We start from the raw sequence: 17,539 nt of genomic DNA on the forward strand, positions 1-17,539 counted from the left end.
ACATCTTTAGAGGTTAATAACTCTTAAGTTTTAATAGTTACCAAAAAGTTGTATAAAGGTTTTTTAAAGGCTATTACTCCCTTTATAAGAAACTTTTAAAATCATGATTCTACGTGAAGTATTTTTTAAGTTATAAGAGAAAATGTCTTAAGGGGTCCTATAAGTAAGTTCAAACTTACGAGGTTAATAACTCTTAAGCTGTAATAGTTACCAAAAAGTTGTATAAGGGTTTTTTGAAGGGGCATGCCTGTTTTATAAAGAACTTTTTAAATCATGACTCTATGTAAATTATTTCAGAAGTTATGGGGGAGAATGTCCAGGGAGGTACTTTGAGTTAGTCGAAACTTTAGAGGTTAATAACTCTGAAGTTATAATAGTTACCAAAAAGTTATATAAAGGTTTTTTAAAGGTTATTCTTCCCTTTATAAGAAACTTTTAAAATCATGATTCTACGTGAATTATTTTTTAAGTTATAAGAGAAAATGTCTTAAGGGGTCCTATAAGTAAGTTCAAACTTACGAGGTTAATAACTCTTAAGCTGTAATAGTTACCAAAAAGTTGTATAAGGGTTTTTTGAAGGGGCATGCCTGTTTTATAAAGAACTTTTTAAATCATGACTCTATGTAAATTATTTCAGAAGTTATGGGGGAGAATGTCCAGGGAGGTACTTTGAGTTAGTCGAAACTTTAGAGGTTAATAACTCTGAAGTTATAATAGTTACCAAAAAGTTATATAAAGGTTTTTTAAAGGTTATTCTTCCCTTTATAAGAAACTTTTAAAATCATGATTCTACGTAAATTATTTTTTATGTTATAAGAGAAAATGTCTTAAGGGGTCCTATAAGTAAGTTCAAACTTACGAGGTTAATAACTCTTAAGCTGTAATAGTAACCAAAAGGTTGTATAAGGGTTTTTTGAAGGGGCATGCTTGCTTTATAAAGAAATTTTTAAATCATGACTCTATCTGAATTATTTCAGAAGTTATGGGGGAGAATATCCAGGGAGGTACTTTGAGTTAGTCGAAACTTTAGAGGTTAATAACTCTGAAGTTATAACAGTTACCAAAAAGTTGTATAAAGGTTTTTTAAAGGTTATTCATTGCTTAATAAGAATCTGTTTAAATTATAATTCTATGTTGATTATTTTAGAAGTTATTAAGGAAATCATCTGAGGGGTTGCTTTAGGCCAATATCTTCTACAGCACATCTTTAAGGGTTAATAACTCTTAAGTTATAATAGTTACCAAAAAGTTGTATAAAGGTTTTTTTAAAGGCTATTACTTCCTTTATAAGAAACTTTTAAAATCATGATTCTACGTAAATTATTTTTTATGTTATAAGAGAAAATGTCTTAAGGGGTCCTATAAGTAAGTTCAAACTTACGAGTTTAATAACTCTTAAGCTGTAATGGTTACCAAAAAGTTGTATAAGGGTTTTTTGAAGGAGCATGCTTGCTTTATAAAGAACTTTTTAAATCATGACTCTATGTAAATTATTTTGGAAGTTATGGAGGAAAATGTCCAGGGAGGTACTTTGAGTTAGTCGAAACTTTAGAGGTTAATAACTCTGAAGTTATAACAGTTACGAAAAAGTTGTATAAGGGTTTTTTGAAGAGGCATGCTTGCTTTATAAAGAACTTTTTAAATCATTACTCTATGTGAATTATTTCAGAAGTTATAGGAGAGAATGTCCAGGGAGGTACTTTGAGTTAGTCAAAACTTTAGAGGTTAATAACTCTTAAGTTATAATAGTTACCAAAAAGTTGTATAGAGGTTTTTTAAAGGCTATTACTCCCTTTATAAGAAACTTTTAAAATCATGATTCTACGTGAATTATTTTTTAAGTTATAAGAGAAAATGTCTTAAGGGGTCCTATAAGTAAGTTCAAACTTACGAGGTTAATAACTCTTAAGCTGTAATAGTTACCAAAAAGTTGTATAAGGGTTTTTTGAAGAGACATGCTTGCTTTATAAAGAACTTTTTAAATCATGACTCTATGTGAATTATTTCAGAAGTTATGGGGGATAATGTCCAGGGAGGTACCTAGAGTTAGTCGAAAATTTAGAGGTTGATAACTCTTAAGTTGTAATAGTTACTAAAAAGTTGTATAGAGGTTTTTTAAAGGATATTCATTGCTTAATAACAATCTGTTTAAATTATAATTCTATGTTAATTATTTTAGAAGTTATTAAGGAAATCATCTGAGGGGTTGCTTTAGGCCAATATTTTCTACAGCACATTTTTAAGGGTTAATAACTCTTAAGTTATAATAGTTACCAAAAAGTTGTATAAGGGTTTTTTAAAGGCTGTTACTCCCTTTATAAGAAACTTTTAAAATCATGATTCTACGTGAATTATTTTTTATGTTATAAGAGAAAATGTCTTAAGGGGTCCTATAAGTAAGTTCAAACTTACGAGGTTAATAACTCTTAAGCTGTAATAGTTACCAAAAAGTTGTATAAGGGTTTTTTGAAGGGGCATGCCTGTTTTATAAAGAACTTTTTAAATCATGACTCAATGTGAATTATTTCAGAAGTTATGGAGGAAAAGGTCCAGGGGGGTACTTTGAGTTTGTCGAAACTTTAGAGGTTAATAACTCTGAAGTTATAATAGTTACCAAAAAGTTGTATAAGGGTTTTTTAAAGGCTGTTACTCCCTTTATAAGAAACTTTTAAAATAATGATTCTATGTGAATTATTTTTTAAGTTATAAGAGAAAATGTCTTAAGGGGTCCTATAAGTAAGTTCAAACTTACGAGGTTAATAACTCTTAAGCTGTAATAGTTACCAAAAAGTTGTATAAGGGTTTTTTGAAGAGGCATGCTTGCTTTATAAAGAACTTTTTAAATCATGACTCTATGTGAATTATTTCAGAAGTTATGGGGGATAATGTCCAGGGAGGTACTTTGAGTTAGTCGAAATTTTAAAGGTTAATAACTCTGAAGTTATAACAGTTACCAAAAAGTTGTATAGAGGTTTTTTAAAGGCTATTCATTGCTTAATAACAATCTGTTTAAATTATAATTCTATGTTAATTATTTTAAAAGTTATTGAGGAAATCATCCAAGGGGTTGGTTTAGGCCAATATTTTCTACAGCACATATTTAGGGGTTAATAACTCTTAAGTTATAATAGTTACCAAAAAGTTGTATAAAGGTTTTTTAAAGGCTATTACTCCCTTTATTCAAAACTTTTAAAATCATGATTCTACGTGAATTATTTTTTAAGTTATAAGAGAAAATGTCTTAAGGGGTCCTATAAGTAAGTTCAAACTTACGAGGTTAATAACTCTTAAGCTGTAATAGTTACCAAAAAGTTGTATAAGGGTTTTTTGAAGGGGCATGCCTGTTTTATAAAGAACTTTTTAAATCATGACTCTATGTGAATTATTTCAGAAGTTATGGGGGATAATGTCCAGGGAGGTACTTTGAGTTAGTCGAAACTTTAGAGGTTAATAACTCTGAAGTTATAACAGTTACCAAAAAGTTGTATAGGGGTTTTTTGAAGGGGCATGCTTGCTTTATAAAGAACTTTTTAAATCATGACTCTATGTGAATTATTTCAGAAGTTATGGAGGAAAATGTCCAGGGAGGTACTTTGAGTTAGTCGAAACTTTAGAGGTTAATAACTCTGAAGTTATAACAGTTACCAAAAAGTTGTATAAGGGTTTTTTGAAGGGGCATGCCTGTTTTATAAAGAACTTTTTAAATCATGACTCTATGTAAATTATTTCAGAAGTTATGGAGGAAAATGTCCAGGGAGGTACTTTGAGTTAGTCGAAACTTTATAGGTTAATAGCTCTGAAGTTATAACAGTTACCAAAAAGTTGTATAAAGGTTTTTTAAAGGCTATTACTCCCTTTATAAGAAACTTTTAAAATCATGATTCTTCGTGAATTATTTTTTAAGTTATAAGAGAAAATGTCTTAAGGGGTCCTATAAGTAAGTTCAAACTTACGAGGTTAATAACTCTTAAGCTGTAATAGTTACCAAAAAGTTGTATAAGGGTTTTTTGAAGGGGCATGCTTGCTTTATAAAGAACTTTTTAAATCATGACTCTATGTGAATTATTTCAGAAGTTATGGAGGAAAAGGTCCAGGGGGGTACTTTGAGTTAGTCGAAACTTTAGAGGTTAATAACTCTGATGTTATAATAGTTACTAAAAAGTTGTATAGAGGTTTTTTAAAGGATATTCATTGCTTAGTAAAAATCTGTTTAAATTATAATTCTAAGTAAATTATTTTAAAAGTTATTAAGGAAATCATCTGAGGGGTTGCTTTAGGCCAATATTTTCTACAGCACATCTTTAGAGGTTGATAACTCTTAAGTTATAATAGTTACTAAAAAGTTGTATAAGGGTTTTTTAAAGGCTGTTACTCCCTTTATAAGAAACTTTTAAAATCATGATTCTACGTGAATTATTTTTTAAGTTATAAGAGAAAATGTCTTAAGGGGTCCTATAAGTAAGTTCAAACGAGTTCAAATGAGTAAGTTCTTACGAGATTAATAACTGTTAAGCTATAACAGTTACCAAAAAGTTATATAAAGGTTTTTTAGAGATCCTTAATTACTCTATAAGAATCCTCTAAAACCATGATTCTAGCTTGACTTTTTATGAACTTATGGCCTAAAATATGACCCTTGACCCCTTAGACCCCCTTAAAACTTCAACTTCAAATAACTCCTTAACTATAAAACCTACAAACAAGTTATATAACACTTTTTTAAAGCAAATTTCCCGGACTATAAGGATCAATTTAGATCGCAACTCTAACGCAACTCCTTGAAGAGATATCGAGGGTGAAGTGTTTGGGAGGGGGTAGGGCATCAGAGAAGGGTCTAACGTCCGAAAAAAGCCCCTTAGTACGCCCCTGCGCGTTTTCCAATTAAAACCGGATAAACGACGCGGCGAACGGAGACCCCGAAATCTTAAACTGGATTTCGCGAAGAAAAAGGTGACACCACTCGTTTAATTAAAATTTATTATTATACGATTTTATCGGGTGTATGTATATACCGGGGCCTCGCCTGATGTAATTATTAATATTAATATTAATATTAATATTAATATTAATATTAATATAATAAGCGCTTTTTTCGGTTTAAATGAAAAAAAAGGCCTCCTCGATCAATCAACCGGAAAACCGGAACCGGAAATGTCATTTGGAGGAAGGGGGAAAGAGGGAAAGAGAGAGGGAAAAAAAGGAGTTTTCGCCTCAGAAGCACTTTTGAAAAGTCGTAATATCATCGGGAATTTGTGTGCGCTGCCGCTGACTGGGGTCATAAATCTCCCCCCGTCCCCCTCACCACACCCCGGAGTTTATTTAAGGAAAAAGCGGGTCACCGAAAAAAAGCCACAATTTGTTCGATAAGGGTCCAAATGGGGGAGGGAAAAAAACAAAAAAAAAAAAAGTCCGGGAAAGTTTAAAGTCCGGGGGGGCATAAGGAAGTTCCGGCGTGTCACGTGCCCTAAAGACCCGCACACTTTCGAAACTCCCGTTTTTGAATTTTTTGTTTATTTATTTATTGGTTGAGTTGCGGTCACATATTATTATTAATTTCCGGACTATTATTGTATAATGTAAATCCGGGAGTTAGAAGAGTGTGAAAAGTCGGGATTTCTCGAGAACCGTTCGGTTTGGGAGAAAAACGCTTGGGGAGAGTTCGATAGGAAAGAGTCCGATAAATAAGTTTGCTCCCTATGAATTTTCTCGTAGGGGCAATAGAAGTCGAGATATTTGGCAAAAAGGGTCCCCAAGCAAGGCATCATATATTATTGTATATTCAACGATTATTTGGTAAATTTAACTGTAGAATACACGTATATCATATACGATTCTGTTTACAATAGGGTATTTAAAAAAATTGATACGGGATTTACGTATTTATTTTTTAAACTCGATTACTACATGCACCTCAAATATTTGATGAAATTTTTCTGAAAAAGTCACTGTTTTTCATTAATACAACCCTTACACCCCCCACCCACCCCACACACCTTACCAGTGAGAAATTCTTTGAAAAATCACCGTTTTTTGACCATATTATGCAATCTTATAATACTGTTTTTGTATTAAATATTTATTAATATACATAAATATAATTATATAAAATTTAAATAAACAAATTGTGTTATTAGATTAAATATGAAAAACAATGATATTTGTTACTAATTTCTTACTGGTAAGGTGTGTGGGGTGGGTGGGGGGGCAAGGGTAGAGTTAATAAAAAACGTTTTTTTTTTGCAGAAAATAATTCAATTAAAAAAAAATACTTTTTTCCAAATTTAAATAAATTAAAAACTAATTAAGCTAAATAAATGAAATTTATAGGAGAGCTAGCTTGATACATTGACTATTGATCCTGAAAGTTTCGGATCATTAGGCCTCATCAGTGCAAAGTTATTTGAGCCAAGGCAGTCAAGGCACCTGTACTTTTTCAATGATTTTTTCCAAATTCAATTTAAATAAATGAAGAAGTTTAAGCTTGAATAAATCAAAAACTAATTAAGCTTAAAAAATGAAATTTATAGGAGAGCTAGCTTGGTATATTGACTAATAATGGTGAAAGTTTCGGACCATTAGGTCTCATCAGTCACAAATTATTTGCAAATTAAAGAGGCATTATAGGCAGCAGAATTTAATTTATTTTTTTAAAGTTTAGGCTCGAATAAAATTGAAGTTTGTTGAAAACTTTAAGGTTATGTGAGAAAAGTATAAATACAAAAAAAACTTTTTATTAAGACAACCCTTAGCCCCCCACCCACCCCACACACCTTACCAGTGAGAAATTGTTTACAAAAATCATTATTTTTCATATCTAATCTAATAACACAATTTGTTTATTTGAATTTGACATAATTATATAAATGTATATTAAAATAAATATTTAATACAAAAACGGTGATTTTTCCATAGAATTTCTTACTGGTAAGTAGTGTGGGGTGGGTGGGGGGCTAAGGGTAGAATTAATAAAAAATGTTTTTTTGCACAAAATAATTTTCTGAAAAAAAGTGCTTTATTATTTTTTCCAAATTTAAATAAATCAAAAACTAATTAAGCTAGAAAAATGAAATTTATAGGAGAGCTAGCCTGGTATATTGACTACTGATCCTGAAAGTTTCGAATCATTAGGCCTCATCAGTTCAAAGTTGTTTGAGCCAAGGCAGTCGAGGCACCTGTACTTTTTCAATTATATTTTTCTAAATTCAATTTAAATAAATGAAGAAGTTTAAGCTTGAATAAATCGGAAACTACTTAAGCTAGAACAGCGAAATTTAAAGAAGAGCTAGCTTGGTATATTGACTATTGATCCTGAAAGTTTCGGATCATTAGGCCTCATCAATGCAAAGTTATTTGAGCCAAGGCAGTCGAGGCACCAATTAATTTTTTCTATAATTTATTAATTTTACTTTTTGAAGTTTAAGCTTAAATAAATCAAAAACTAATTAAGCTAGAAAAATGAAATTTATAGGAAACCTAGCTTGGTATATTGACTAATAATCGTGAAAGTTTCGGACCATTAGGTCTCATCAGTCACAAATTATTTGCAAATTAAATAGGCATTATAGGCAGCTGAATTTAATTTATTTCTTCAAAGTTTAAGCTTGAATAAAACTGAAGTTTGTTCAAAACTTTAAGGTTAAGTGAGAAAAGTACAAATACAAAAAAAAAACTTTTTATTAAAACAACTCTTAGCCCCCCACCCACCCCACACACCTTACCAGTGAAAAATTGTCTACAAAAATCATTGTTTTTCATATCTAATTTAATAAAACAGTTTGTTTATTTAAAATTTATATAATTATATAAATGTTTATTAATAAATATTTAATACAAAAACGGTGATTTTTCCAAAGAATTTCTTACTGGTAAGGTGTGTGGGGTGGGTGGGAGGCTAAGGGTAGGATTAATAAAAAATGTTTTTTTGCACAAAATAATTTCCTGAAAAGAGGTGCTTTATTATTTTTTCCAAATTTAAATAAATCAAAAACTAATTAGCCTAGAAAAATGAAATTTATAGGAGAGCTAGCTTGGTATATTGACTACTGATCCTGAAAGTTTCGAATCATTAGGCCTCATCAGTGCAAAGTTATTTGAGTCAAGGCAGTCGAGGCACCTGTACTCTTTCAATTATTTTTTCCAAATTTAATTTAAATTAATGAAGAAGTTTAAGATTGAATAAATCAAAAACTAATTAAGCTAGAAAAATGAAATTTATAGGAAACCTAGCTTGGTATATTGACTAATAATCGTGAAAGTTTCGGACCATTAGGTCTCATCAGTCACAAATTATTTGCAAATTAAATAGGCATTATAGGCAGCAGAATTTAATTTATTTTTTTAAAGTTTAGGCTCGAATAAAATTGAAGTTTGTTCAAAACTTTAAGGTTAAGTGAGAAAAGTATAAATACAAAAAAAAAACTTTTTATTAAGCCTACCCTTGCCCCCCCACCCACCCCACACACCTTACCAGTAAGAAATTGTTTACAAAAAACATTATTTTTCATATCTAATCTAATAACACAATTTGTTTATTTAAATTTGACATAATTATATAAATGTTTATTAATAAATATTTAATACAAAAACAGTGTTAATAGATCGGATAATATGGTCAAAAAACAGTGATTTTTCATAAGAAATTCATCAAATATTTGAGGTGCAGATCTACCGGTTCACCTCACATAATCCGGAAACACCACGCATTCATTCGCTTATTGTCGCTTTAAATCGACGAACGACCGGAAGTAGCGTAATCGGAGAAAAATCGCGCCGAGACATAAACAAGAAGGGAAACGTCCGTCTCATACATCCGCTAACTGTCTCGTCTTCCTGAAATTGGGTGCTCCCCCCCTTCCCCCTTTCTTTTTAAGAGATAACAGGAATTCCCCGGTAATAAAGAAAAATATACCGAAAACGTTTTAATCAAGCAACCAGGGGAGGGGTTGAGGCAGGGAGGAGGGTAAAACCACCCACCCACTCTCCAGATTAACGCAATTAAACCGTTCGCAACTATTTTACACATCGTTTGAGTGGGGATTAGACCCCGAATTTTGGCCCCTTTGTGCCTTTAGCAGATAAGGGAATGAACCCGAAAATGAACCCTTTAAGTTGACATTATATATATTAAACATCCAACACTTACCTGAACATTAACTGGTGAAACTGGGTGGCGAAACTGGTAAAGAGGCATCCGAGGGCCAGGATTAGTCCGCCCAGTACCGCCGTCACCCTGGTGGACTTTTTCTTGCAGAAGGCGATCACCACGGGGGAAATCAGCAGGGAAATTCCGGTAGCGAGAGCACCCAACCATTCTACATTCAGATAACATTATGACATCTTCTTTTTGGAATATCTCGAGAACCGTTCGGTTTTCGAGAAAATTGCTCAGGGCACTTTCGATAGAGAAAACTTCAAACTACAATTTACTCCTTGACGATTTCCTCGTGGGACCAACGGAATTCGAGATATCCCCCCTCCAAACTCACCGGTTTGTTTGCGGAAATCGGCACCGAACTTCCGGACGATTTCCAACTGGAAAACCCCCACCGATGCCGTGAACCCGTTGGCCAACACGTGCACCGTCATGGCGGTCCAGAGTACCATCCAGCCCCAGCCTCCCTCGGGATAATAATGTTGTTTCAGCGTAATCAGTTGACGTAGGTCGGCCACGAAGCGGGTCCCTTTGTACCCGGGCACCTCCTCGCCCCCCGAGCCCTAAAAGGGGATTGGGGAGGAGTTTTTTTTTTAGTTTAGGGGTTGTTTAATTGAAACTAAAAGGGGGAAAGGGGCATTACTTACCCCGTAGAAACTGCCCAGGCCCGAATCGTGGTGGGAGAACTGCGGCAGACTCCTGGAACGGGTCAGGTTCGGACGGGAACGGTCTTCTTGGTTCGAAGGCTCGTCCGTCACGGCAGCCATCTTGAATAAGGTAATTGGGGTCAGTTTAAAGGGGGTCAGTTTAGAGGGGGTCTGTGATAAGGGTTGTTTATGTAAAAGTAATAGGAAAAGAGATATTTGGCAATATAGCTTAGGTGCGCCCTTAAGTTGAGATTACTCGAGACCTATGTGTCGTGTAACACCCTGTATATCTCTTTAAGGGATGGACTTACAAAAATTTATGTAGAGCAAGTAAATGAAGGAAATTTAATGGACTTTCTAGTGGTACCAAACATTTTTAAATAGACTTAATATTAACTGAGATACAAGGGCTTGAACTTGTTGTACTTCTAATTATTGTGTCTTATACAACACCCTGTATATCTCCCTAAGGAATGGACGTACGAAAATTAATGTAGAGCAAGTAAATAAAGGAAATTTAATGAGCTTTCCAGTGATACCAAATATTTTTAATTTGACTCAATAATAACTGAGATACAGGGGGGGTTAAATTTACTGTACCTCTAATTTCTGTGTCTTATACAACACCCTGTATATCTCCCTAAGGAATGGACGTACGAAAATTAATGTAGAGCAAGTAAATGAAGGAAATTTAATGAGCTTTCCAGTGGTACCAAACATTTTTAATTGGACTCAATAATAACTGAGATACAGGGGGGGTTGAATTTACTGTACCTCTAATTTCTGTGTCTGATAGAACACCCTGTATATCTCCCTAAGGAATGGACGTACGAAAATTAATGTAGAGCAAGTAAATGAAGGAAATTTAATGAGCTTTCCAGTGGTACCAAACATTTTTAATTGGACTCAATAATAACTGAGATACAGGGGGGGTTGAATTTACTGTACCTCTAATTTCTGTGTCTTATACAACACCCTGTATATCTCCCTAAGGAATGGACGTACGAAAATTAATGTAGAGCAAGTAAATGAAGGAAATTTAATGAGCTTTCCAGTGGTACCAAACATTTTTAATTGGACTCAATAATAACTGAGATACAGGGGGGGTTGAATTTACTGTACCTCTAATTTCTGTGTCGTATAGAACACCCTGTATATCTCCCTAAGGAATGGACGTACGAAAATTAATGTAGAGCAAGTAAATGAAGGAAATTTAATGAGCTTTCCAGTGGTACCAAACATTTTTAATTGGACTCAATAATAACTGAGATACAGGGGGGGTTGAATTTACTGTACCTCTAATTTCTGTGTCTTATAGAACACCCTGTATATCTCCCTAAGGAATGGACGTACAAAAATTAATGTAGAGCAAGTAAATGAAGGAAATTTAATGAGCTTTCCAGTGGTACCAAACATTTTTAATTTGACTCAATAATAACTGAGATACAGGGGGGTTTGAATTTACTGTACCTCTAATTTCTGTGTCTTATACAACACCCTGTATATCTCCCTAAGGAATGGACGTACGAAAATTAATGTAGAGCAAGTAAATGAAGGAAATTTATTGAGCTTTCCAGTGGTACCAAACATTTTTAATTTGACTCAATAATAACTGAGATACGGGGGGGATTGAATTTACTGTACCTCTAATTTCTGTGTCTTATAGAACACCCTGTATATCTCCCTAAGGAATGGACGTACAAAAATTAATGTAGAGCAAGTAAATGAAGGAAATTTAATGAGCTTTCCAGTGGTACCAAATATTTTTAATTGGACTCAATAATAACTGAGATACAGGGGGGGTTGAATTTACTGTACCTCTAATTTCTGTGTCTTATAGAACACCCTGTATATCTCCCTAAGGAATGGACGTACAAAAATTAATGTAGAGCAAGTAAATGAAGGAAATTTAATGAGCTTTCCAGTGGTACCAAACATTTTTAATTGGACTCAATAATAACTGAGATACAGGGGGGGTTGAATTTACTGTACCTCTAATTTCTGTGTCTTATAGAACACCCTGTATATCTCCCTAAGGAATGGACGTACAAAAATTAATGTAGAGCAAGTAAATGAAGGAAATTTAATGAGCTTTCCAGTGGTACCAAACATTTTTAATTGGACTCAATAATAACTGAGATACAGGGGGGGTTGAATTTACTGTACCTCTAATTTCTGTGTCTTATAGAACACCCTGTATATCTCCCTAAGGAATGGACGTACGAAAATTAATGTAGAGCAAGTAAATGAAGGAAATTTAATGAGCTTTCCAGTGGTACCAAACATTTTTAATTTGACTCAATAATAACTGAGATACAGGGGGGATTGAATTTACTGTACCTCTAATTTCTGTGTCTTATAGAACACCCTGTATATTTCCCTAAGGAATGGACGTACGAAAATTAATGTAGAGCAAGTAAATAAAGGAAATTTAATGAGCTTTCCAGTGGTACCAAACATTTTTAATTGGACTCAATAATAACTGAGATACAGGGGGGGTTGAATTTACTGTACCTCTAATTTCTGTGTCTTATAGAACACCCTGTATATCTCCCTAAGGAATGGACGTACGAAAATTAATGTAGAGCAAGTAAATGAAGGAAATTTAATGAGCTTTCCAGTGGTACCAAACATTTTTAATTTGACTCAATAATAACTGAGATACAGGGGGGATTGAATTTACTGTACCTGTAATTTCTGCGTCTTATAGAACACCCTGTATATCTCTTTAAGAGATGGACTTACAAACATTTATATAGAGTAAGTAAATAAAGCCAATTTAATGAGCTTTCCAGTGGTACCAAACAGTTTTAAATAAGTTCAATAATAACCGAGATACAGGGAGTTGAATTTGCTATACTTCTAATTATTGTGTCTTGTGGAACACCCTGTATATCTCTCTAAGGAGTGGACATACAAAAATTTATATAGAGTAAGTAAATGAAGGAAATTTAATGGGCTTTCCAGTGGTACCAAACATTTTCCAATAAAGCCCATAGAAAACTAGAAAACTACCTTGGAACGCCCCCATGTCACCTACAACAAACCAACTCACCTCAACCGCTCCCGTCACTCCACCGCTGTCATTCGCTCCATAATCAACGAAAAATTCCCAGTTAAAATCAATCGAAATGGCCACTAGAGACGACCCAAGCACCGAACCATCCTGGATCTTCATCTCGAACCGCGAAAACCGCACCCCGGAACCAACCAAAATGAAAAACAAGAGACGAAAGTACGTCATCCCCATTTACTTTGCCATAGTGGCCACTTTCCTCATTTCCATCGTGGGTACCGCTTTGATAGGCCTGGTACTAGCCTCCAACGAACCTCACGCCCCCACAGAACCAACTTGGACCCCCATGGACGTCTGCCTGGCCAATGACAGCCTCTCATTTAACCCGGAAGTTGCTACTTTGACCTACTACAGTCCACCGGAAAAACAGCAAGAAGACTTCACCTGGTACAGTTTCCTCAACAACCCATTGCTCCAAACAGCTGTGGCTGAACTACTACAGATCCTTTGCCTAGTGAAGATCACTTGGGCACTATTCCAGTATCTGCACCAAGACCTGGAACCCCTAAAAAAGAACCGGAAGTGCCACCAAGAGAGACAGATTAAAATGAAGACTGTAAGAGAGTTGTTCCTTCAGAGACTGCTCGCAGACCGGACTCAGCACCTACAGAAGCTGAAGAAGCTCAACAGGGAGGTGCAGAAGGTTGTCGAAACCGAAAAGGAGCAAAAGAACCAGTTGGACATTTATAAGGCGGCCTTTGAGTCCCGAGGGGCGAAAATCAAGCAAAGTGACGCCAATAAGTGGGGCCAGAAACACGAGGATTTCAGACCTAAGGCCCTAAGCAAAAACGCTCCGGGCAAGAGGAGGAAACGAACCTACGCGAGCAAAAAGCCACTGTAACTATAAATTCGTCAAAAAATAAATAACTTGAGAAAGTTGCATATCTCGCAAACGGTTTTTGGGGTTAACTTACTCCCTCCCGCTTAAATTTCCCCCCTGGGGGAAGTTTTTGGGGTCAATACGATGAGTTCGCCCGTTTTGTTTCAAAACTCTATTTACATGTAATATTCGAGGATATTATTTGTACAAGTTGCTATAGGGGGGAAAACTGTATGTATGTACGTGAAATGGGTCAATGAAATTCAACTACCCGCCATTACCGAAGTTTGCTCCTCTATGTGCATGGGGAGGAGGAGGGTTGGTTTTTGTGCCCGGCAATTTCTCAACTTTTTTAATTTATTGAGGTGCACGAGCGTTTCCGGAAAAAACTTGACGCGGAGACTTTTGTTTTTGGACGGTCGGTTTTGGCTGTAGAGAGGTTTTTCTGGAGGTGAGGCATAGATAGAGAAAAGTCGAGATTTCTCGAGAACTGTGCGGTTTTCGAGAAAAATGCTTAGAATGATTTCGATTGGAAATAGTGTGATAAATAAGTTTGCTTTCTATGAATTTTCTCGTAGGATCAATAGAAGTCGAGATATTTGACTAGAAAGAGAATGATTTTATTCCAACTTTAAAAATTCGTAAAAAATTCAAATCAAGGGCAATTTACTTGAAACTTCTTGTAGTTATTAAGAGATCTATTGCTAATCGATGAGAGAAGGTTGCAAGTTAATTGGTCAATTATTTTTTAAGTTATAAATTTTTAAGCAAAAAAAGTCTGAAAATCATTTTAATCCAACTTTGAAAATTCATAAAAAATTTAAATCAAGGGCAATTTACTTGAAACTTCTTGTAGTTATAAAGAGATCTATTGCTAATCGATGAGAGAAGGTTGCAAGTTAATTGGTCAATGATTTTTTAAGTTATCAATTTTTTAGCAAAAACAGTCCCAAAATTACTTTATCTAACTTTAAAAATTCATAAAAAATTCAAATCAAGGGCAATTTACTTGAAACTTCTTGTAGTTATAAAGAGATCTATTGCTAATCGATGAGAGAAGGTTGCAAGTTAATTGGTCAATTATTTTTTAAGTTATACATTTTTTAGCAAAAACAGTCTGAAATTATTTTAATCAAACTTTAAAAATTCATAAAAAATTCAAATCAAGGGCAATTTACTTGAAATTTCTTGTACTTATTAAGAGATCTATTGCTAATCGATGAGAGAAGGTTGCAAGTTAATTGGTCGATTATTTTTTAAGTTATAATATTTTTAGCAAAAACAGTCCCAACATCATTTTAATCCAACTTTAAAAATTCATAAAAAATTCAAATCAAGGGCAATTTACTTGAAACTTCTTGCAGTTATAAAGAGATCTATTGCTAATCGATGAGCGAAGGTTGCAAGTTAATTGGTCAATTATTTTTTAAGTTATAAATTTTTTTGCCAAAACAGTCTGAAAATTATTTTAATCCAACTTTAAAAATTCATAAAAAATTCAAATCAAGGGCAATTTACTTGAAACTTCTTGCAGTTATAAAGAGATCTATTGCTAATCGATGAGAGAAGGTTGCAAGTTAATTGGTCAATTATTTTTTAAGTTATACATTTTTCAGCAAAAACAGTCTGAAATTATTTTAATCAAACTTTAAAAATTCATAAAAAATTCAAATCAAGGGCAATTTACTTGAAACTTTTTGCAGTTATTAAGAGATCTATTGTTAATCGATGAGAGAAGGTTGCAAGTTAATTGTTCAATTATTTTTTAAGTTATACATTTCTTAGCAAAAACAGTCTGAAATTATTTTAATCAAACTTTAAAAATTCATAAAAAATTCAAATCAAGGGCAATTTACTTGAAACTTCTTGTAATTATTAAGAGGTCTATTGCTAATCGATGACAGAAGGTTGCAAGTTAATTGGTCAATTATTTTTTAAGTTATACATTTTTAAGCAAAAACAGTCTGAAAATCATTTTAATCTAACTTTAAAAATTCATAAAAAATTCAAATCAAGAGCAATTTACTTGAAATTTCTTGTACTTATTAAGAGATCTATTGCTAATCGACGACAGAAGGTTACAAGTTAATTGGTCAATTATTTTTTAAGTTATAAATTTTTAAGCAAAAACAGTCTGAAAATTCTTTAAACCCAACTTTAAAAATTCGTAAAAAATTCAAATCAAGAGCAATTTACTTGAAACTTCTTGTAGTTATTAAGAGATTTATTGCTTATCGATGAGAGAAGGTTGCAAGTTAATTGGTCAATTATTTTTTAAGTTATACATTTTTTAGCAAAAACAGTCTGAAATTATTTTAATCAAACTTTAAAAATTCATAAAAAATTCAAATCAAGGGCAATTTACTTGAAACTCGTTGCAGTTATTAAGAGATCTATTGCTAATCGATGAGAGAAGGTTGCAAGTTAATTGGTCAATTATTTTTTAAGTTATAAATTTTTTTGCCAAAACAGTCTGAAAATTATTTTAATCCAACTTTGAAAATTCATAAAAAATTCAAATCAAGGGCAATTGACTTGAAACTTCTTGCAGTTATTAAGAGATCTATTGCTAATCGATGAGAGAAGGTTGCAAGTTAATTGGTCAATTATTTTTTAACTTAGAATTTTTTTACTAAAAACAGTCCAAAAATTATTTTAATCAAACTTTAAAAATTCATAAAAAATTTAAATCAAGAGCAATTTACTTGAAATTTCTTGTACTTATTAAAAGATCTATTGTTAATCGATGACAGAAGGTTGCAAGTTAATTGGTCAATTATTTCTTAAGTTATAATTTTTTTACTAAAAACAGTTTTAGCCTGGAATAAAATTTACAATAATTATTGTTCCTAACTGGACATTTTTGTCTATAACTTAGGAACTGCTGAAAATATTGTCGTAATTTTTTCACAGTAACATAATGGAATGTCTGAGGATGGATTTGAGGGTAAAAAAGTCGTTCTAGGTTAAAAATTGAGGTAGCCAGGGCTGTTTTGCTTGGGGTAGTTTTTTTTGCAAAGAAATTATGGTTCAACTGCCTGGAATTGTAAAATAATTTAAACTAAAAAATCAGTAATTATTGCCAACGTTTCGTATCCGTATTTGACCCTCTTCAGGGATTGAAAAAACAACGGGAAAGGCTCTAATGAGGAACAATTAATTATCAATCCAAATATTCAAATTCCAGGGCCTCGGATCATCCCTTCTGCAACTTTGACTCGAGATTTCTCGAGAACAATTCACTTTACGAGAAAAACGCTTAGAACACTTTCGATAGGAAAAAGCATAAGCTACAACTTTACTCCTTAATAATTTTCTCGAATTCTCAACAGAAGTCGAGATATTTCACAAAATCCTGTGGTCATCACAGAAGTCGAGATATCTCGAGAACTACTTGATTTACGAGAAAAACCCTTAGGACCATTTTAGTTAAACTTAAACAGCTTTACAAGATGCACTCGAAAAATCCCTTAAAACCGCGTTAATCGACTATAAAACTGACATACTTTACCTAAACAATATTCAGTCCAAAATGCATCTGGGAGGGGTGCGATTTATTGGTCCGATGTGCGTCCGGGTGGCGAGATAACGACCCTCCATACATCACCACGACTTATCCGCTACGTAAAAAAAAATGAATAAACTGAAAAAATCCGACGTCGTAAATAATGCATGCAAGAGTGAGATAGATAAAAATATATTTTATATTAAAATCGATTAAACGACTACTACTACTATTCGACCTAACACCATTTTAAGTGTGTGCCTTATAAGGACGAGAAGCCATCAATCATTTATGATTAATAATGTTAAAAAATGTAGTTGGACCGCTTCCGCTTCACTTC

At 33.4% G+C, this 17,539-nt stretch overlaps 1 protein-coding gene across 2 annotated transcripts in view; it reads right to left on the bottom strand.

Moving 5' to 3' along the window:
* The window catches only part of LOC126747702 (monocarboxylate transporter 12-like), a 75,624-nt gene that overhangs the window by 40,673 nt on the left and 17,412 nt on the right, over positions 1–17,539 (bottom strand). For both annotated transcript variants that reach the window (XR_007664332.1, XM_050456501.1), the window contains exons 2-5: positions 17,206–17,314; positions 9,799–9,918; positions 9,486–9,714; positions 9,143–9,311 (exon numbers count right to left, since the gene is read on the bottom strand). Coding sequence is in view for 1 of the 2 variants with exons in the window: in XM_050456501.1 (XP_050312458.1) it covers positions 9,143–9,311; positions 9,486–9,714; positions 9,799–9,918 (518 nt within the window). In the remaining variant the exon portion in view is untranslated. The remainder of the gene's footprint in view (positions 1–9,142; positions 9,312–9,485; positions 9,715–9,798; positions 9,919–17,205; positions 17,315–17,539) is intronic.

The sequence above is a fragment of the Anthonomus grandis genome, chromosome 19, assembly GCF_022605725.1.
Source record: "Anthonomus grandis grandis chromosome 19, icAntGran1.3, whole genome shotgun sequence".
Lineage (NCBI taxonomy): Eukaryota > Metazoa > Arthropoda > Insecta > Coleoptera > Curculionidae > Anthonomus > Anthonomus grandis.